The 22,949-nt window shown below is 35.4% G+C and overlaps 1 protein-coding gene across 2 annotated transcripts in view; it reads left to right on the top strand.

Moving 5' to 3' along the window:
- The window catches only part of VEPH1 (ventricular zone expressed PH domain containing 1), a 249,409-nt gene that overhangs the window by 169,708 nt on the left and 56,752 nt on the right, over positions 1 to 22,949 (top strand). For both annotated transcript variants that reach the window (XM_043595043.1, XM_043595042.1), the window contains exons 10-11: positions 15,314 to 15,453; positions 19,739 to 19,873. In XM_043595043.1, coding sequence (XP_043450978.1) covers positions 15,314 to 15,453; positions 19,739 to 19,873 — 275 coding nt within the window. The remainder of the gene's footprint in view (positions 1 to 15,313; positions 15,454 to 19,738; positions 19,874 to 22,949) is intronic.

The following is a 22,949-nucleotide window of genomic DNA, read 5'->3' on the forward strand; positions in this document are numbered from 1 at the left end:
ACACCCGTGTTCATAACAACACAATTCACAATAGCCAAAAAGTGGAAATAATCCAATTGTTCATCAATGGATGAATGGGTAAGTAAAATGTGGTAGATACATATAATGAAAATTATTCAGCCTTGAAGAGGAATGAAATTCTGATATATCCTACAACATAAATGAACCTTGAAGATGTTATGCTAAATGAAATAAGCCGGGCACAAAAGGATAAATGTTGTATGATTCCGCTTACACGAAATACCTAGAGTGGTCAAATCCATAAGGACATAAAGTAGAATGGTGGTTGCCAGGGGCTGAGTGGGGAGAGGGAAATGGGGGTTATAATTTAATAGGTACAGAGTTTTAATAGGAGAAGGGGAAAAAGTTCTGGAGATGGATAATGGTGATGATTGTACAATGATATGAATATACTTACTGCCATTGAACTTTTTACCTAAGAATGGTTAAAATGGTCCATTTCATATTGTATATATTTTCCCACAATAAAAAAAAAATCCTTACCTCCATGGAGCTTACAATCTAGGAGAGAGAAAGATAATAAGCGGATAAAATTTTAAGATTTAAAAAGTACTTTCTGGATCAGCTTTTGACTGGCCCCATTTTATAGATAAGAAGCCCAAGGACAGACAGAAAAGATAATAGGAGGCTACTCACTAAGACCCTGGTTGTCTGACTTCTGGGCCAATGATATTTCCATTGAACAATACTTCCTTTTTTAGGTACTTGTATTACCACTATTTTATCTGAGCTATTCAGTAATACACTGGAAAGAGACGGGCTTTAGAACCTGGGTTCAAATGCTCACTCAGTTGCTTCCTGGAAGTTTGATCTTGAAATTTCCTTCTCTATAAAATGGGGATAACAAGACCTACTTCATAAAAGTTTGATTTGTTTGTTACACTTACACCTAAGTACAAAGTAAGAAGTCAATGAAAATTAGCTTTCTGGACGCTAAGTCTCTCAAAACGCCTTCTCTGAATTTGTTGTGTGTTTATGTTATGTTCAAAGTGTGAATACTTTCAGTCTAGCAATTTCAGCAAATACCTTCCTGTGTTTGAGTTTTTACAAATCATTCTAGAAATACAGTTTGGCTATGGAGACAAATGGCTCAGCTAAAAAACCTGGGAAACAAGCCAGATAACATTTATCTGATCCTTATTTAGCTGGAAGAGAACTTTCAAAGTGTAAGTTTCATAAAGAATACAAAACAAGAGTTAACATTCTTTTTTTCCAAAAACTAAAGCCAACTCTTTGATATTTCTGCTAGCTACATTAAAAAAAGTCAATGCTATATTTATTCTTAAAAGGTATTTATCTCTAAATAAAAAGCATATAATGCCATAGATTATATATAAGAACCACCCCGGGTGATGAGTTATAAGTGTCTAGTCTCCCAAGAAGAATGATGTGTTTCTCAGATCCAGGATAGATATTTAGACAAAGAGTCACACTTGTCAGCTGCTCTCAGAGCATCATGGGACATTAAAGTTACCACCACAGTCCTCCTTCACCTGATTCTACAGCTTTCTCCACCTCTAAGGAATTCTAAGCAAATTCATTTTGATTATTCTTTCAGGGTTTGTAACTCTCTCCTATTTCTGAGCACATATAAGGATAAAAGAGACCAATTATTCCCATTTTACACAGGCCTATAAAGAGCTTCTCTTTACAGATTTTCCACATCTCTGTAGATTTATGAAGATTTGTCCTACCCCCAAGTTAGAAAATTATGTTGGGGGTACCTGGGTGGCTCAGTCACTTAAGTGTCCGACTCTTGATTTTAGCTCAGGTCATGACCTCACAGTTGTAAAATTAAGCCCACGTCAGGTTCTGTCCTGGGCATAGAATCTGCTTAAGATTCTCTCTCTCTCTCTGTCTCTCTGTCTCTCTGTCTCTTCCTCTCCCTGTCTCGTTGCCCCTCCCCCTCTCACATGAGCGCATGTGTGTGCACACACTCTCGAAAGAAGGAAAGAAAGAAAGAAAGAAAGAAAGAAAGAAAGAAAGAAAGAAAGAAAGAAAGAAGGAAAAGTATGTTGACTCTATAGTAATTGCATAGAAATTAATGCCTCAGTTTATATTTCTAAAGCTGGACAACTTATGTGGTGTCGTTAAAGATATTGGCAAATTATTTTGGATTGTCGATTCTGTCCCTGCAGAAGATAACTCAGCTGGGGAGGCAGATTCAAGTCTATTAGACAATGTGACTTTGAAAGAGGTAGTATTGCTTTGTGAACAAAACATGGGTTTAGCATTTTAATAAACTTGGATCCAAATTGTAGTTCCACGTCTTACTTAAGTCACTTAACTCTCTGAGCCTTTAATCTTTTAAGTGAAAAGAGATAATAATAGATAAGTATGAGGATTGAATAATTGATTGAATTATATAAAACATTGAACAGAAATTGGTACAAGAGTAAATGCTAATATTAGTTATTCTACATATTGACTTGCTCTAATATTTCAAGTACATCACATACATTCACATATGAATTAAAGTCTAATTTTTATTTTTTATTTTGGTTTTGCTTGATTCAGAATTTCCACTAGACTTAAAATATTATTCTAAAATTATAACTCCTTTCTGAAATTTTAGGATGCCATTTAGGACCATTTCTTTTTTTCTTTCTTTCTTTCTTTTAGAAAGGGAGGGTGTACACATGTGTGAGAGGGAAGGGCAGAGAGAGAGGAAGACAGAAAATCCCAAGCAGGCTCTGCACTCAGTCCAGACCGTAATATGGGGCTCCATCCCACAATTATGAGATCATGACCTGAGCCAAAATCAAGAGTTGAACACTTAACCAACTGAGCCACCCAGATGCTGCAGAACCATTTCTAGTTTTATGTTTTCTAAAAGTTCATTTCCAAAAATGTATGCTTTTTAGATTATTTTTTAGCATTTTACAGCCATGAAACAAATAAAGAAGTATTTATTTACTAAGATCCTAACATAAGATTACTGGCATCTGGGATACAGCTAAAATACAAGTAGCTAAACTGAGGAAGAATGTTCACATTGACAAATAGTTGTATCTCTTATGTTAGATATGACATTGTGAAGCATTTAAAGTGAGATAAAATTTCAACATGAAAATTAATATTGTATTATTGTTATTATGATTTCTCATGTTCATGGGGTTGTTTTACTGGTTTTATCTTTATTGTTCCAGAAGAAACTAGAAAGAGTGTAATAAAATATCATTATGATGTTTTGAAGTGAGCCTCTCTATGCCAGGCACTATAGTAGATGTTAAATATACAAAGATTTTTAAGAAAGAAGGTGGCAGGGAAGGAAGGGAAAGAAAAGGAGAGGGAGAGAACTCTACCTTCTATAGTAGACAGATGATACTAACAGAGCAAGAGCCAGGTTCATGTAGAGACATGTATACATACCTGGGTTACTATACACACATAATTTCCTTGTTTTATCAGCTGAGAGGGCCAAGGAGCAATGGCACTCCAGTAGCAACAAACATACCTAGTACCCAGATCTTAGTTTCTAACACCATTTTCCAATAAAAGGAACCCAAAATCCTTGGAGAAACAGCTGATTCTATAACAGGGCAGGAAACAATCATGATGAGCCTGGAGTATCTTTTATTTAGTGCTATAAAGTAAGGAAGTGCTCAAAGACAAAACAAAACAAAACCACACACACAATGGTAGGAGCACTTCAAATGAACATAGAAGCCAACGAAAGAGCTCCTAATGGCCAAAGCTGAAACAATTAGAGCAATAAAATAAATAAAATAGTCCTGAATTATAAAATAAATATCCACAAGTACATACTGATAGAATAATTGACTAAATCGTTTGAATTAAATAACTGCAGGAGGAAGAGACAAATATGTACAGAATCCTACATAATTTATGTAGCTATTCTGACCACAAAGAGGTGGAGCAGACTTCCCACACCTTAAATGTGAGCTACACATAATGACTTCCTTTCAAAGAGTATAGTGTGCAAAGTGGGGGGAAAGGAGTACATTTATAGTAGACAAACCTGGTAAACACTACCTCAGCCAGGTGATCAAGGTCAACATCAATAGTTATGTCATGATCAGCAAATGTACTCTTGACATGATATGATGAAAATAACACTTTACCTCTGTGGTCTTCCTCTCCAAAACTCAGAATCTCAGTCTAATTGTGAGAGAGAAACAGACAAACTCAATCTGAGGGACATCCCACAAAATATATAACAAAAGTACTCTCAAAACTGTGAATGTCATCAAAAACAAGGAAAGTCTGAGAAATTGCCACAGCCAAGAGGAGCCTAGAGATACACAATAAATGTCACGTAGTATCTTGAATGGGTGGGATCCTGGAACAGAAAGAAGACACTAAGTATAAACAAAGGAACTCTGAATAAACTATCGACTTAAGTTTGTAACAGTGTATCCATATCAGTTCATTACTTGTAATAAATATACCATATTAACTTAAGATGTTAATAATAGAGAAAATGGTTGCTTAGTTTATGGGAACGATTAGTTATTCATAAATTTTCTGTAAATCTAAAAGTTTTCTAAAATAAGAGTTTGTTTGAAAATACTAACAAAATGTTAATATGGCACAATGCAGTGCAGGAATAAAGGTGTATGAACTGAGGGAGAAAAGAGATAAAAAGAAAATTCCAAATGATTCCTAAAGACTTTGAAAAAAAGACCGAATGTTTTGTTGTTGTTGTTGTTGTTGTTTTCATTGTTGTTTTTAATATAGCTGACACGGGTTCTGAGTTCAGTCTCATAATATAGCCAACACACAATGTTACATTCATTTCAGGTGTATAACTTAGTGATCTGACAAGTTTATACATTACACTATGTTCACGACAAATTTAGCTACCATTTGCCCCATGACATCGCTATTACAGTATCATTGGCTGTATTCCATCTTCTCTACATTGTATTCCTGTGACTTTCCTCATTCCATAACTGTAGGCCTATATCTCCCTCCCCCCCCTCACCTATTTTGCCCAAGCCCCCACACCCCTCTTGTCTGGAAACCATCAGTTTGTTCTCTGTATTTGTAGTTCTGATTCTGCTTTTTGTTGATTTATTCTTTTTTTTTTTTTAGATTCCATTTATGAGTGGAATCATACCTTATTTGTCTTTCTCAGTGTGGCTTATTTCACTTAGGATAATACTCTCTAGGCCTATCCATGTTGTCTCAAATGGCAAGATCTCATCTTTTCTTATGGCTGTGTAATATTCCATTGTGTATACATACCACATTTTCTGTATCCATTTGTCTGTTGATCGACACAGGTTGCTTCCATGTCTTGGCTACTGTAAATAATGCTGCAGTAAACATAGGGGTTTTCATTTCTACCAACACACACAAGGGTTTTTTTTTCCCTCCACATCCTTGCCAACACTTGTTATTTCTTATAATTTTGATTTTAGCCATTTTAACTGGTGTAAGGTGATATCTTATTGTGGTTGTGGTTTGAATTTCCCTGATGATTAGTGATGTTGAACCTCTGCTCACGTGTCTGCTAGCTGTTTGTATATCTTCTTTGGAAAAATGTCTATTCAAGTTCTCTGCTCATTTTAAAATCAGATTTTTTTTTAGTGTTGAGTTGTACAAATTCTTTATATATTTTGGATATTAACAGCTTATTGAATATATCATTTGCAAATATCTTCTCCCATTCAGTAGGTTATCTTTTTGTTGATGGTTTTGCTGTGCAAAAGTTTTCTTTTTATTTTGATATGCTCCCAATAATTTATTTTTGCTTTTGTTTCCCTTGCCTTAGGAGATATATCTAGAAAAATGTTGCTATGGCCAATGTCAGAGAAATTACTGCCTGTGTTCTCTTCTATTTTTTTTTTAATTTTATTGATTTATTTATTTTTAAATTTACATCCAAGTTAGTTAACATATAGTGCAATAATGATTTCAGGAGTGTATTCCAGTGATTCGTCCCCTATGCATAACAACAGTGCTGATGCCAACTAGTGTCTTCCTTAATGCCTCTTACCCATTTAGCCCATCCCCTCCACCCACAACCCCTCCAGCAACCCTCAGTTTGTTCTCCGTATTTAAGTCTTTTATGTTTTGTCTCTTCCTTGTTTTTATATTATTTTTGCTTCCCTTCCCTTATGTACATCTGTTTTGTATCTTAAATTCCACTTATGAGTGAAGTCATATGATATTTGTCTTTCTCTGATTCACTAATTTCACTTAGCATTATACACTCTAGTTCCATCCACGTAATTAGGGCAAGATTTCATTCTTTTGGATTCCGAATAATACTCCCTTGTGTATACATACCACATCTTCTTTATCCATTCATCTGTCATGGGACATTTGGGCTTTTTCCATACTTTGGCTGTTGTCAATAGTGCTTCTATAAACATTGGGGTGCATGTGTCCCTTCTAAACAACACACCTGTGTTTCCTTGGATAAATACCTAGTAGTGCAATTGCTGGGTCCATATTGAGGAACCTCCATACTGTTTTCCCGAGTGGCTGCACCAGTTTGCGTTCCCACAAGCAGTGCACAAGAGATCCTCTTTCTCCGTATCCTCGCTAACATCTGTCATTACCTGAGTTGTTAATTTTAGCCATTCTGACTGGAGTAAGGTGGTATCTCATTGTGGTTTTAGTTTGTATTTCCCTGATGATGAGTGATATTGAGCATTTTTTCATGTGTCATTTGGCCATCTGAATATCTTCTTTGGAGAAGTGTCTATTCATGTCTTTTGCCCATTTCTTCACTGGATTATTTGTTTTTTGGGTGTGGAATTTGGTGAGTTCTTTATAGATTTTGGATTCTAACCCTTTGTCTGATATATCATTTGCAAATATCTTCTCCCATTCCATTGGTTGCCAATCAGTTTTGCTGAATGTTTCTTCATCATGCAGAAGCTTTTTATCTTGATGAGGTCCCAATAGTTCATTTTTGCTTTTGTTTCCCTTGCCTCCAGAGACTTGTTGACTAAGAAGCTGCAGCCAAGGTCAAAGATGTTTTTGTCTGCTTTGTTCTCTAGGATTTTGATGGCTTCCTGTCTTACATTTAGGCCTTTCATCCATTTTGAGTTTATTTTTGTGTATGGTGTAAGAAAGTGGTCCAGGTTCATTCTTCTGCATGTTGCTGTCCAGTTTTCCCAGTGCCATTTGCTGAAGAGACACTCTTTATTCCATTGGATATTCTTTCCTGCTTTGTCAAGGATTAGTTGGCCATATATTTGTCGGTTCATTTCTGGGTTCTCTATTCTGTTCCATTGATCTGAGTGTCTGTTTTTGTGCCAGTGCCATACTGTCTTGATGATTACAGCTTTGTAACACATCTTGAGGGATTGTGATGCCCCCAGCTTTGGCTTTCTTTTTCAGGATTGCTTTGGCTATATGGGGTCTCTTCTGGTTCCATACAAACCTTAGGATTATTTGTTATAGCTCTGTGAAGAATGCTGGTGTTATTTTGATAGAGATTGCATTGGATATGTAGATTGCTTTGGGTAGTACTGATATTTTAAATATTTGTTCTTCCAATCCAGGAGCATGGAATATTTTTCCTTTGTGTGTGTGTCTTTTTCAATTCCTTTCAGAAGCTTTCTATAGTTTTCAGTGTATATATTTTTCACCTCTTTGGTTAGGTTTATTCCTAGGTATTTTATGTTTTTGGTGCAATTGTAAATGGGATCAATTCCTTGATTTCTCTTTCTGTTACTACATTATTGGTGTCTAGAAATGCAGCTGATTTCTGTGTATTGATTTTATATCTTACAATTTTGCTGAATTCATGGATCAGTTATAGCAGTGGTTTTGTGGAATCTTTGGGTTTTCCACATAGAGTATCAAGTCGTCTGTGAAGAGTGGAAGTTTGACTTCCTCCTGGTCGATTTGGATGCCTTTTATTCCTTTGTGTTGTCTGATTGCTAAGGCTAGGACTTCAAATACTATGTTGATTAACAGTGGTGAGGGTGGACATCCCTGTCTTGTTCCTGACCTTAGGGGAAAACTCGTTTTTCCCCATTGAGGATGATACTAGCTGTGGGTCTTTCATATATGACTTTTATGATCTTGACATATGATCCTTCTATCCCTACTTTCTTGAGGGGTTTTATCAAGAAAGAATGCTGATTTTGTCAAATACTTTCTCTGCCTCTATTAAGAGGATCATGTGGTTCTTTTCCTTTTTTTATTGATGTGATGCATCACATTGATTGTTTTGCAGAAATTCAACCAGCCCTGCATCCCAGGTATAAATCTCACTTGGTTGTGGTGAATAATTCTTTTAATGTAGTGTTGGATCTGGTTGGTTAGTACATTGTTGAGGATTTTTGCATACATCTTCTAAGATTTTTATGGTTTCAGGTCTCACATTTAAGTCTTTAATCCATTTTGATTTATTTTTGTGTATGGTGTAAGAAAGTGGTCAAGTTTCTTTTGCATGTAGCTGACCAGTTTCCCCAACACTAATTGTTGAAGAGATTATCTTTTTTTCCAATTGGATATTCTTTTCTGCTTTGTCATAGATTAATTGTCCATATAAATGTGAATTTAGTTCTAGGTTCTCTATTCTGTTCTATTGATCTATGTGTCTATTATTTGTGCCAGTACCATACTGTTTTGATTACTACATACTTACAGTGTATCTTGAAATCTGGAATTATGATACCTCTAGCTTTGTTCTTTCTCAGGATTGCTTTGACTATTCAGGGTCTTCTGTGGCCCCATACAAATCTGAGTATTATTTGTTCTAGTTTTGTGAAAAATGCTATTGGTATTTTGATAAGGGTTACACTGAATCTGTAGATGCTTAGGTAATATGGACACCTTGACAATACTAATTCTTCCAATCCATGAGCATGTAATATCTTTCCATATGTTTGTGTCATCTTCAGTTTCTTTCATCAGAAAGAATACCCCTAGGTATTTATTCTTTTGGTACAATTGTAAATGGTGTTGCTTTTTAAATTTCTCTTTCTGTGACTTCATTGTTAGTGTATAGAACACTACCAATTTCTGTGCATTAATTTTGTATCGTGCCACTTCACTGAATTTATGTACTATTTCTAATAGTTTTTTGGTGGAATCTTTAGGATTTTCTATCTGTAGTATCATGTCATCTGCAAATAGTGAAAGTTTTACTTCTTCTTTACCAATATGGATGCCTCTTATTTCTTTTTCTTGTCTGATTACTATGGCTAGGACTTCTAGTAATATGTTGAAGAAAAGTAGTAAGAATGAACACCCTTTTCTTATTCCTGACCCGAAAAAAAAAACCTCAGCTGTTTACCACTGAGGATTATGTTAGCTGGGGTTTACCATACATGCCTTTATTATGTTGAGGTATGTTTCCTCTAACCCCTTTTTTTTTTATTTTTTATCATGAATGGATGTTCAATGTTGTGAAATGCTTTTTCAGCATCTATTGAAATGATCAAATGATTTTTATCCTTTGTTTTGTTGATGTGTATGATATTGATTGATTTGTGACTATTGAACCATCTTGCATCCCAGGAATAAGTCCCACCTGATTGTGGTGAACAGTCTTTTTAATGTATTGTTATATATGATTTGCTAATATTTTGTAGAAGATTTTTGAATTTATGTTCATCAGGGGTATTGGCCTGAAGTTTTCTTTTTTGGTGGTATCTTTGTCTGTTTTGATATCAGGGTAATTAATGCTAGACTTACAGAATGTATTTGGAAGCTTTCTTTCCTCTTGTATTTTTTGGAATAATTTGAGGAGAATAACTATTAACTCTTGTTTAGATGTCCAGTAGAATTCAGCTGTGAATCCATATAGTCCTGGAATTTTATTTTTTGGTAGTTTTCTTTATTACCAGTTCAACTTAATTACTTATAATCAGTCTGTGATATTTTCTGTTTCTTCCTGCTTCAGTTTTGGAAGATTCTATGTTTCTAGAAATGTATCTACTTCTAGGTTGTCCAGTTTGTTGGCATACAATTTTTCATAATATTTTCTTGAAATCCTTTGTATTTCTGTGGTCTCAGTTGTTACTTCTCCTCTTTCATTTCTGATTTTATTTATTTGGGTCCTTTATCCATTGTTCTTGGTAAGTCTACTTAACGGTTTGTCAGTTTGGTTTATATTTTCAAATAACCAGCTCTTGGTTTCATTAATTTTTTCATACTCTTTTTTTTAACTCTCTACATCATTCATTTCCACTCTGATATTTATTATTTCCTTTTTTCTACTCACCTTGCACATTGTTCTTTTTCTAGTTCCCTTAGGCATAAGGTTAGATTGTTTATTGAGGTTTTTTTCTTATTTCTTGAGGTAGGTCTGAATTGCTATATACTTTTCTCTTAGGACTGCTTTTACTGTGTCTCTGAGATTTTGAAACTTTGTGTTTTCATTTGTCTCCATTTATTTTTTTTTTCTTCCTTGATTGTTTCATTGACCCATTGGTTTACTATCATGTTGTTTAGTCTCCATGTCTTTGTGTTTTTTCCAGTTTTGTTCCTGTGATGTATTTCTAGTTTCATACCATTGTGATTGGGAAAGATGCACAGTATGATTTCAATCCTCTTTGATTTATTGAGTCTTGTTTTATGGCCTAATATGTGATCTGTTCTGGAGAATGTCCGTGTGCACTTGAAAAGTGTATTCTGTTGTTTTTGGATGGGATGTTCTGTATATATCTGTTATGCCCATCTGGTCCAATGTGCCATTCAAAGACATTATTTCCTGGGGCACCTAGGTGGGTCAGTTGGTTGAGCGTCTGACTTCGTCTCAAGTCATGAACTCATGGTTCGTGAGTTTGAGCCCCACATCAGGCTCTCTGCTATTAGTGCAGAGCCCACAGAGGATCCCCTGTCTCCCTCACTCTCTGCCCCTCCCTTGCTCACTCGCTCTCTCAAAAATAAATAAACATTTTAAAAAAATGTTTCCTTATGGATTTTCTGTCTGGATTATCTATCCATTGATATAAGGGGAGTGTTAAAGATTTTCTTTCTCTTTTTCTTTCTCCTTTTCTTTCCCTTTTTATTCTCTTCTCCACTATATATACATATGTATGTATATATACATACATATGTATATATAGTCATATTTTACATCTTTTTATTCATACTTTTCCACTTCTCCACTATATATATGTATGTATACATATATATATAGTCATATTTTACATCTTTTTATTCATATTTTTCTTATGCCTAATTATGGCCATTTCTTTTCCACTTAAAGAAATCCCTTTAACATTTCTTATAAGGCTGGTTTCATGGTGATAAGTTCCTTTATCTTTTGTTTGTCTGGGAAACTCTTTACCTCAACTTCAAATCTGAATGATAACCTTACCAGTTAGAGTATTTCTGGTTGTAGGTTTTTTCTTTTCAGCACTTTGAACATATCATGCCACTTCCTTCTGGCTTGCAAAGTTTCTGCTAAAAATTATTTATAGTCTTAAAGCTTTTCCCTTGTAAGTGACTTTTTGTTTCTCTCTGACTGCTTTTATGATTCTCTGTTTATCTTTAATCTTTGACATTTTAATTATTATGTGCTATGGCGTAGACTTATTTGGGTTCATCTTGTTTGGAATCTCTGTTTCCTGGACTTCAATATCTATTTCTCTTCTTAGGTTAGGGAAGTTTTCAGTTATTATTTCTTGACATAAGTTTCTACACCTCTTTCTTTTTTTTTTTTTCTACAATGTGAATGTTTTTTGGCTTGATGTTGTCCGAGAGATCCCTTAATTATCCTCATTTTAAAAAATCCTTTTCTCTTTCTGCTATTCAGCTTGTGTGCTTTCTATTACCCTGTCTTCCAGATCAGTGATACGTCTTCTGCATTTTCTTGTCTATTGTTGATTCCCTCTAGTATGTTTTTTGTTTCAGTTATTGTATTCTTCAATTCTTATTGGTTCTTTTTAATATTTTCTGTCTTTATTGAAGGTCTCTGGATTCTTCCCTTCTTTTATCTAGTCCAGTGAGTATCTTTGTGATCATTACTTTAAATTCTTTATCAGGCATATTGCTTATCTCTATTTCATTTAGTTCTTTTTCTGAGTTTTTTTTTCTTGTTCTTTCTTTGGAGCATATTCCTCTGTCTCCCCAGTTTTCTTGCTTTTCTCTGTTTGTCTCTGTGGATAAGATGAAATGACTACTTCTAAAGTTGAAGAAGTGATCTTGTGTATGGTGTTCCTTAGGCAGACTGTGTGTGCTTAGTGACTTTTGTTGGCTGACTGGAGGTGTGGCTGTATATCTTTTAAACCATGGGATGTCTCCATCTGTCTTGCTGTTTTCTTGCCATTCTTTCTATTTTGGTTGCTCAGTAGCTGTTCAGTCGGCCCTCAGTTCTTCACAAAGAATTGTTCTATTAATAGGTGTAATGTGGTGGGTTCCAGGGTGAAAGTGAGTTCAGAGTTTTTTCTTATGTTGCCATCTTGAACTGAAACATGCTCTTGTATTTTGTATCATAGCTTTAAATCTCTCCATGTGTGTGATGTATATTTTGAACATTTCAGCTTATAATACGTTGTATTATACAATTATTGATGTTCATGTTAACTTCAGTATTTATAAAGACCACAGCAAATCCTTTATTTTTTACAAAGATAAGCTGTTATCTACAAAAAGAAAGAAATAATCAGATTTGGTGGAATATGCAACGCATTCTATATTAAGCAAAGCATGGCCTTCAACATTTACTCTATAAAAATAAATAACCCTTTTGACATCAAATGTAGAAGAAAAATTATCATAATGACCCAGATACACTATCTCACTACTTGGAATTACCTAAAACTTCATGCCTTATGTGATTTTTTCCCTGGATGTTCCCTTCATTTAAAATGCTGGTCTCCTCCCAACTTTTTCTAAGTTCAAAATATTGGTTATCTTTCAAAGTGACCCCAAATATTTCCTCTTCCATGAAGATTCCTCTTATTCCCCAATGAAAACAGCTGCTCATTTCTCTGAGCAATCAGAATTGTGTGTTCCTCCATTATCCCATGGACTTACAACAATTTATGTTTTACTTATAGATGTTTCTCCCATTTGGCTGTAAGCTTCTTAAGAGCAGGGTCAATATCCTGGTCCTTCTTGCTCTCCACATAGTGCCTGACATTCATTATTCATCCAGCAATCATTCACTGCATGCCTACCATTCAATACCACAGAGTGAACATAAGGGAGAAAATTGCAGCAAAAAATCAACAACTAAATGTCAGTGTTGTGGAGAAATTTTCCAAGTTAGGAAACTCTGAAAAAAATGAGGAAAAAAGTGTTGCCACAGATCAGGTTATGGAAAGAATTAACAGAAGATATCACAGAACTGGTTTATTTTTATAACCAGCATATCTGCTTCTAAGATACAAACCCCTCTCTTCTGCTTTGCCCATTTTTGTGATCTGAGACCCCTGTGGTTTGTGTATAGAAAGCTGGTAGACCCAGGGTGAGTAAAATAAATCTAATCAATGTTCATCTGCAAAAGAAAACATGAATTAGCAGTGAGAATCTAAGGGAAGGAAAAGACAAAACCTTTTTTTCTTGGCAGAGGCCTGAGGCCCAACTTGTGACTGTCAAGCTACTGCATAAGTTCTTAGAAAAGAACTTGTTCTCTTTTGAAACCTTCTGTCAAAGCAAAACATATTGCTGTCTCAGCATGTACATCAGAGCTAGATTTATTTCAAATACCATTTTTGTGTGTATACTCTTATAGAATACTTGGCTTCCTGCTTCTCTAGTATTTATTAAACTCAATTTTTCAGAACATCTGTACTAAAATATTTTTAGTTACCATTTTCAAATAATTTCTGGTAGGGCAATGTTAGGCCAATATTGTGCTTAATTCTATACTCTGAGGACTTTCTTTCTCAATGCAGGGCCTCCTGGTCTTTTCCACTGAACCTTCAGTCACTCTTTACATCTCATGATCCATTCATCCACAGAATGCAGAAATGCTTTCTGATTTTATACAAGGTTATTGGATACTGAACCCAATTTTTTTAAAATTCCCTAAAGCAATTAAACTCACAAAAGCATCCTCTTCCATACCAATGTCTTAGAATCACAGAAAGTTGTTAACTATTAAGATCTCTGTATATATTTCTAAATTGACCGGTGGCTCTGTTTTATTTCTAATGCCTTCTCTTCTAATGTGTCATTGGCTGTTCATCTTTAATTCTTCCAAACTCTTTCTGAAAAACCTGTTATTCCTTCACAACTGAGCCCTTATGGTGCACAGATAAGCCTCCCCAATTTTCTAGGGAACCCCAGGGTACTGTCTTAGGTGAGGACTGACTGTCATGTTATTAGGGTCGCCATCAACTTTTAATAAATTATAACCCATATTTCCATTTTTAAAGTAGTACATACTAAAATCCAATGATTTTCAAAATATTTCATTTAAAATAACAGCTTAACTCTGAAAGAATAAATACCCTATGCATTATCAAATGATAGATTTAAAAATTGCCAATATAGAAGAGCCTAAAGTATCCTAACATGGCATCAGCTCAGCTGAGTTCAAATCCTGGCTCTGCCCCAGATTGGGTAGACTTGAGGAGTTTTTCTGGATCCCTGAGCATCATTCATCTTTCTAGATGCCCTATCAAGCATCTATTGCATGCCATAAGCCAACATCATAGTGGTAAACAAGTCATTCACAGTGGTTCACTAAGCTGACATGCCAATGCACTAAATTTCCTCATTTTTAAAATAAAAATAGTAACACCCATCTTGTAGGGTGTAAAAATTAAATGGCTTCTTGCCACCTCTGCTCCATGGCACCACCACCATCCTCCCCCCGCTTTCTTATCCATAAAAGATGATCTCAGTAAGTTTCCCTGCTGAACCTCTTCAATATGAAATAAGCTTTTCTAACCAGACCAGGCCAACTCACAGGAAGCCACACCTCCAGCTGAGTTATTCTGGGGGCTGTCTTTGTGGCCCCTGCACAACTACGAGAACAGTGTCACTGGTTCATGTCATACTATCCACTGCCCAGAAATGCCTGGGTTTCCTCCATGCATTTTCTTATCCTTCCCACATTATCATTTCAAAGTGCCCATTCAGATGGAAACAACACTGTATCTCCCTTATTATTGGCACGAGGTTTTCTTTCTTCCAGGTGAGTTGCTTAGAGATTCCTCATGCATTATTAGTTGAAACAAGGGAAGGATGGATAGAAAGAATATACCTTGTTGAAAGCATCTTTTAGTTAAATCTACATTCCATGAAATGGATCCACACCCAAATACACAGTTGTTTGGAGTTATTGGTTCAAAGACTGAAAACTGAAGAATGTATTTTTAAAGGTGTTTGTATGTTGAAGTATAAAGTGTGACTCTGGAAGGAATCCATGTTTAATGCTATGTACATTTGTTTCTAGATTCTGTTAGAAGTTGTGTAGCAAAGTTGTTCTTTACCTGCTCCCTGAAGGGTCATTACTGCCTCTACAGTAAATCCAGTTTTATTCTCATCAGCCAAGAGCCTCAGCCATGGATCCAGATCATGTTCCTCTTTCAGCAGGTATGTATATCCATGCTTGTCATGGCTCCATAGTGAGTTGGTGGGGTATGAATTTATAATCATTTTTACTGAATTTTTCTTTGACTAGAGTTCGATGTAAATAATAGCAACACATACACATTTCATTAGTAATTTTTAACATGGGTTTTCTATATTTTAGGATAGTTTCTTTATAAAAGACCTTGGATTAGCATCAAGGAGGCCAAACCTATTAATATCATGAATATTCTTAGTTTAAAAAGGAAGAAGAAAAGAGAAAATACTTCTGTTACACAATAACAAAAACAGCTTATTTGGAGGAATAGCTTTCTTTATGTAGAGTTTGTCTTTATTTCTCCACAGCCTTCCAATCTCCAATTAATTTTAGTGTCAACATATCCTTTTTGACATTATTAAGATACGGGAATGCCACCTTTCCCCATAGATGTTATGTATATAGGTAAAATTACATAAAGAGGAAATTTCAACTTAATGAACAACTTAATGCAAACATTTTAGCATCAAAAGAGATTCTTGAATATTTGGAAATACTTATCTTGAATATATTAAACTTTCACATAAAATTTAAATATAGATTATAAAATGTAGATAATAGAAGGAATATCAGACATCATTTTTACAGATAAGAAAATTAAAGGCAGAACTCAGAACACCTGACACCTGACTCAGTGGTCTCTGTGGTCTTTTCCTAGTAGCACGTGTGTTAAAACATGAAATGTGGAGTCGCAGACAGGAGCAGGAAGGGGTGAAACAGAACATTAATGTTAAAAAATAGGTAAAAATTAGGCAAGGCATGCCTGGGTGGTTCAATCGGTTAAGCATCCAACTCTTGATTTTGGCTCAGGTCGTGATCTCAAAGTTCATGAGTTTGAGCCCCGCATCAGGCTCTGCACTGAGCATGGAACCCACTTGGGATTTTCTCTCTCCCTTTCTCTCTCTGCCCCTCCCCTGCACTCTCTCTCTCTCAAATAAATTTAAAAAAATAAAATAATAAAGAAATTGTGGTTTATATACACAATGGAATACTACTTGGCAATGAGAAAGAATGAAATATGGCCTTTTGTAGCAACGTGGCTGGAACTGGAGAGTGTTATGCTTAGTGAAATAAGTCATACAGAGAAAGACAGATACCATATGTTTTCACTCTTATGTGGATCCTGAGAAACTTAACAGAAGACCATGGGGGAGGGGAAGGAAAAGAAAAAGCTAGGGAGGGAAGGAGCCAAACCGTAAGAGACTCTTAAAAACTGAGAATAAACTGAGGGTTGATGGGGGTGGGAGGGAGGGGAAAGTGGGTGATGGGCATTGAGGAGGGCACCTGTTGGGATGAGCACTGGGTGTTGTATGGAAACCAATTTGACAATAAATTTCATATTAAAAAGATAAATAAAATAAAATAAAATAAAATAAAATATTCTATAAGAGCACCTATCAAAGTCACCAACCAGATAATTACATTTCTTTATAAAGAAAATGAAAGCTTACTAAGAAAAATGAATTTTAATGCTGAATAGATCGTAATCATAAAATGGAACTATAGTAATTAAGAGACAACTTAGACATGCCTTAGGAATACCATCTTTTCCTATATGAAGACTTTAAAAAAAAACAATAATATCTCATAGAGAACAACTCACAGTTTGATGTGAACCAAATTTATGTGAATATAAAAAGCAGCATTTTTTTTCCTTTTCTTGAACTGACCTTATTATTCTTCTACTTATATTTTTCAAATAGTTTTCATCAGTGATTTTGTATTTGGTTTCATTGTTGGCTTTGTTCTTCTTAGTTGTCAGTTTTCAGAAAATAAACCAAAAACTTGATTTTATTTTTGCCCCTTCAGTCTTGTTTTATTGATTTAGTCTGATTCTTATGTTTCTCTGTAACCAAAATCACGCAAAAGTATCTATAGTTTATGCTGCTTTTCTTCTTTGTTAATTTTACTATGTTTCCTTTCTTTTTCCACATGCTTGTTATTGGGTAGTCTGGGTGAATCCTGACTTGTGATTAAACAATAATCAAATCTTTGACTTGATCATTACAAACCCAGTACTAGCCTTATATGCTGGGTCAGACTCTTTCTTTTCTCTGTCAATTTAACACATTCATGGAATTCTCAACTTCACAGATTCCGATCTCAATGATCCTCTTTGGAATGGTGATTCTTTAAATCAGGTCCTATTTTTCTTCAAGTGAAAAATCATATGCTGCGTAAGTTTCTGATAATAATTAAGAAACTCCCAGATGTGTCCACATTATGGGTTGTATAATTAATCTGTTATGGGCTCTTAGACTTTTTTAATCTGTAAGCTACTTATTTGGGGTATGAGATCCTCCACCTTTCTTCACTCAGTATAAAAAACAGCTTATCTTGGTGATGATAATAATTAAATTTTTCTGGGAAAAAACTTACTGGTTTTCATTTAGTAAATTGAAACTTTGTACACACAGACCACCTAAATCCCCATAAGCTAATTCTTGGGCAATCACTGACACAGAAAATAAAATTTTATAAACCATTTCCATTATTTTACCAGACCTCACATATAGAGGATAATACACATGGTATTATAAGTATATAAATAATATTTTATGCCCTTTATTATGTTCTATGTTTTTATAAAATTGTTCCTTTGAATTAAAATACTTCTCACTTTATAGATAGCACAACACAATGTTTAAATGACTATTAAACACGATTGATTAGTAAATATATAAACAACTTAAATCTTCCTTTAAAACTTTGTTTTCATTGACTTAAATGAAATATAGGTAAATGTGATTTTTTTTAAATTTATATCCAAGTTACTTAGCATATAGTACAACAATGATTTCAGGACTAGATTCCTTAGTGCCCTTTACCCATTTAGCCCATCCCCCCTCCCACAACCCCTCCAGTAACCCTCTATTTGTTCTCCATATTTAAGTGTTTCTTATGTTTTGTCCCCCTCCCTGTTTTTATATTATTTTTGCTTCCCTTCCCTTGTGTTCATCTGTTCTGTATATTAAAGTCCTCATATGAGTGAGGTTATATGTGTTTGTCTTTCTCTGACTGACTAATTTCGCTTAACATAATACCCTCTAGTTCCATCCACGTAGTTGCAAATGGCAAGATTTTATTGTTTTTGCCTGCCAGGTAATACTCGTGTGTGTGTGTGTGGGTGTGTGTGTGTGTGTGTGTGTGTGTATACCACATCTTCTTTATCCATTCATCCATCAATGGACATTTGGGCTCTTTCCATACTTTGGCTATTGCTGATAGTGCTGCTATAAACATGGGGTGTGCATGTGCCCCTTCAAAACAGCATACCTGTATCCCTTGGATAAATACCTAGTAATGCAATTGCTGGGTCATATGATAGTTCTATTTTTAATTTTTTGAGGAACCTCCATACTGTTTTCCAGAGTGGCTGTACCAGTTTGAATTACCACCAGCAGTGCAAAAGAGATCCTCTTTCTCTGCATCCTCGCCAACATCTGTTGTTGCCTGCGTTGTTAATGTTAGCCATTCTGATAGGTGTAAGGGGGTATCTCATTGTGGTTTTGATTTGTATTTCCCTGATGATGAGTGATGTTGAGCATTTTTTCATGTGTTGGTTGGCCATCTGGATGTCTTCTTTGGAGAAGTGTCTATTCATGTCTTTTGCCCATTTCCTCACCGGATTATTTGTTTTTTTGAGTGTTGAGAAAGGTGATTTTCTCTACATAAATAATCTTGTTTTTCAGAACTTAGACTATTAGATCTAGGAATAGTCACCCCTAAACACCCAAAAAAACACCCAAAAAAGTGTTTTTGTTTCCCCCACCACCCACTCATACTGTTCATGTTTGAGCTGTTGCATAATGAACTTTTAGTCATTTTACTTCTAGCCTTCATGATCTACCCTGTATAAACTGATTTGATATTTGTACTTTAGTTTTAATTTTATGTCATAATTATCAGATCTTTGCACAAACAAATATGAATATTTATATTAACCATTTTCCAATTAAGTACCATGTTTGGGAAATGATCAAGGTAACACTATGTTACAAAGGTTGGACAAATTTAGAGATCAGTATCAACTGCCTTGGAGTCCTATTCAATAATTTTAATCTTCTATTAAAAAATGAAAAGCCCAAAATGCATCATGTGTTTGATCTTTGAGATAGATTTCTTTGTTGTTTTATTTAAATTTAAACCATGCTGAAGTTCAAACCAAGCCCAAATGGTACCTTGTCATCAATCAAACTTTATTGTTCAGGTAAGAGATAAGGTTATGGTTTTCTCATTAATGCCTTTCAGAGCCTGTTTCCTGAGCCACTGTCTATACAGAGTCATTCTGTACAATTCCTCAGAGATCTGTGGGAGAAGACCCAGGCAGATGGTGCTCACAGCTTTGAAACAGCCATGATGGAGTCCACATTTCCACAGCAGAAGGTAAATGTTTCTTCCCTTGGACATGTTATTTCATTATTTTTTAAAAAAATTTTAATAAACAAATTTGATTTATTTAAATTCACATTAGCTAACATATAGTGTAGTATTGGTTTTAGGAATAGAACCCAGTGATTCATCACTTACATATAACACCCAGTGCTCATCCCAACAAGTGCCCTCCGTAATGCCCATTACCCATTTAGTTCGTCCCCCAACCACCTCCCCTCCAGAAATCCTGTTTGTCCTCTGTATTTAAGTCTCTTATGGTTTGCCTCCCTCTCTGTTTTCATCTCATTTTTCCTTCCCTTCCCCTATGTTCATCTGTTTTGCTTCTTAAATTCCATATATGAGTGAAATCATATGATATTTGTGTTTCTCTGACTTATTTCACTTAGCATAATACACCTTGTTGCAAATGGAAAGATTTTATTCTTTTTGATTGCCAAAAGATATATATTCCATTGTGTGTATATATATATATATATATATATATATATATATATATATATATATCTCACATCTTCTTTATCCATTTGTTAGTCAATGGACATTTGAACTCTTTCCATACTTTGGCTGTTGTTGATAGTGCTGCTATAAACATTGGGGTGCATGTGCCTTTTCAAATCAACGTTTTTGTATTCTTTGGATAAATACCTAGCAGTGCAATTGCTGGGTCATGGGGTAGTTCTATTTTTAATTTTTTTGAGGAATCTCCATACTGTATTCCAGAGTGGCTGCACCCATTTACATTCCCACCAACAGTGCAAAAAACGGTACCCCTTTCTCTGCATTTTCACCAACATCTATTGTTTCCTGAATTGTTAATTTTAGACATTCTGACAGGTGTGAGATGATATTTCATTGTGGTTTTGATGTGTAGTTCCCTGATGATAAATGATATTGAGCCTCCTTTCATGTGTCTGTTAGCCATCTGGATGTCTTCTTTGGAAAGTGTCTATTTATGTCTTCGGCCCATTTCTTCACTGGATTATTTTTTGGGTGTAGAGTTTGATAAGTTCTAATAGATTTTGGATACTAACTTTTTTTAAAAAAAAAATTAATGTTTATTTATTTTTGAGAGACAGAGTGTGAGCAGGGGAAGGGCAGAGAGACAGAGAATACAAAGCAGGCTCCAGGCTCTGAACTGTCAGCACAGAGCTCAACATGGGACTTAAACTCAGAAACCGTAAGATCATAACCTGAGCAGAAGTAAGACGCTTAACTAATTGAGCCACACAGGAGCCCCATTTGATACTAACCCTTTATCCTATATGTCATTTGCAAATATCTTCTCCCATTTCATCGTTTGCCTTTTAGTTTAGTTGATTGTTTCCTTTGCTATAAGAAGGTTTTTATCTTGATGAAGTCCCAATAGTTCATTTTTGCTTTTATTTTTCTTGCCTCTGGAGACATGTCCAGTGAGAAGTTGCTGTGGCTGAGGTCAAAGAGGTTGCTCCGTCTTTTCCCCTCTAGGATTTTGATTGTTTCCTGTATCACATTTAGGTCTTTCATCCATTTTGAATTTATTTTGTGTATGGTGTAAGAAAGTGGTCCAGTTTCATTTTTCTGCATGTTGTTGTCCAGTTTTCCCAGCACCATTTGCTGGAGAGTCTGTCTTTTTCTCATTGGATAATTGTTCCTGTTTTGTTGAAGACTAGTTGGCCATTCATTTGTGGGTCCATTTCTGGGTTCTCTATTCTGTTTCATTGATCTATGTGTCTATTTTTGTGCCAGTAACATACTGTCTTGATGTTTACAGCTTTGTATTACAGCTTATAGTCTGAAACTGTGATTCTTCCAGCTTTGGCTTTCTTTTTCAATATTACTGTGGCTATTTGGTGTCTTTCATGGTTCCATACAAATTTTAGAATTACTTGTTCTAGCTCTGTGAAGAATGCTAATGTTATTTTGATAGGGATTGCATTGAATGTATATATTGCTTTGGGTAGTATAGGCATGGAATGATTTTCCTTTTCTTTGTGTATTCTTCAATTTCTATAGTTTTCAGCATACAGAATTTTTATCTCTTTGGTTAGGTTTATTCCTAGGTATCTTATGGTTTCTGGTGCAATTGTAATAGATGTATTATTTTATTTTTTTAATGTTTATTTATTTTTGAGAGAGACTGAGAGAGCACAAGTGGGGGACGGGCAGAGAAAGAGAGGGAGACACAGAATCTGAAGCAGGCTCCAGGCTCTGAGCTGTCAGCACAGAGCCTGACATGGGGTTCAAACTCATGAGCTGTGAGATTGTTACCTGAGCCAAAGTCAGACGCTTAACTGACTGAGCCACCAAGCACCCCTAGAACATATTATTTTAAGCCAACATTCAAGATTATCTTGAAACAGTTTGCCTTTTTCTAAATTTTCATTCTTTTCTTCCTTCCTTTAACTTCTTTCATCATTATCAAAAAACAATTATTAATTAATGATTTTTCATGTGGTAATCTTTGAAAGGACAAAGTGATATTGGTAGACAGGGTCATTGCCTGTTATGACTGTTAAATTACCATTTGTTAAATGTAGCACAAAGTGCCAGATGGTGAATCTCAGTTCAAAAACAGACCACAGGAGAAATTGAAATAGAGAAATTGATTACTCACAGGTTCTGAGGGAAGTACATGGCACACCTTGAGGGGCTACATGGGGAGGTCAAGACAAGGTGCAGGCAGAGAAAGAGGCAGGACCTGGGACACATGCCTTTATAGCAGCTACAGATAGAGAGCTTTCGGGTTCCCAGGATAAGGCCAGATTGGTCAATTCAACAAAAAGCAGGTTTCTGTAAGCCTCACCAGAGTCTATCTAGCAGGCATATCAGGAGAAGGCCCTAGGAACCAGGGGAAACTGTTGATCATGAGAGCCACTGGAGGCATCATATCAGGGGTATGTATTTGTTTGTGACTCTGCAGGCTGTTTTCTAGGGCATGATTATGCATGAGGGGATTAGTGTCAGTTTAAGGCCCCTACAGCCCACTTGGCCAAAGAAAATGGATGCCAAGGCAGCAATACTATGGAATAGCTTTGCCATATCCTCAATAGTGTTGTTTGAGGCTCACAGACTGACATAACACATTCCA

This window comes from Prionailurus bengalensis, chromosome C2 (assembly GCF_016509475.1).
Source record: "Prionailurus bengalensis isolate Pbe53 chromosome C2, Fcat_Pben_1.1_paternal_pri, whole genome shotgun sequence".
Lineage (NCBI taxonomy): Eukaryota > Metazoa > Chordata > Mammalia > Carnivora > Felidae > Prionailurus > Prionailurus bengalensis.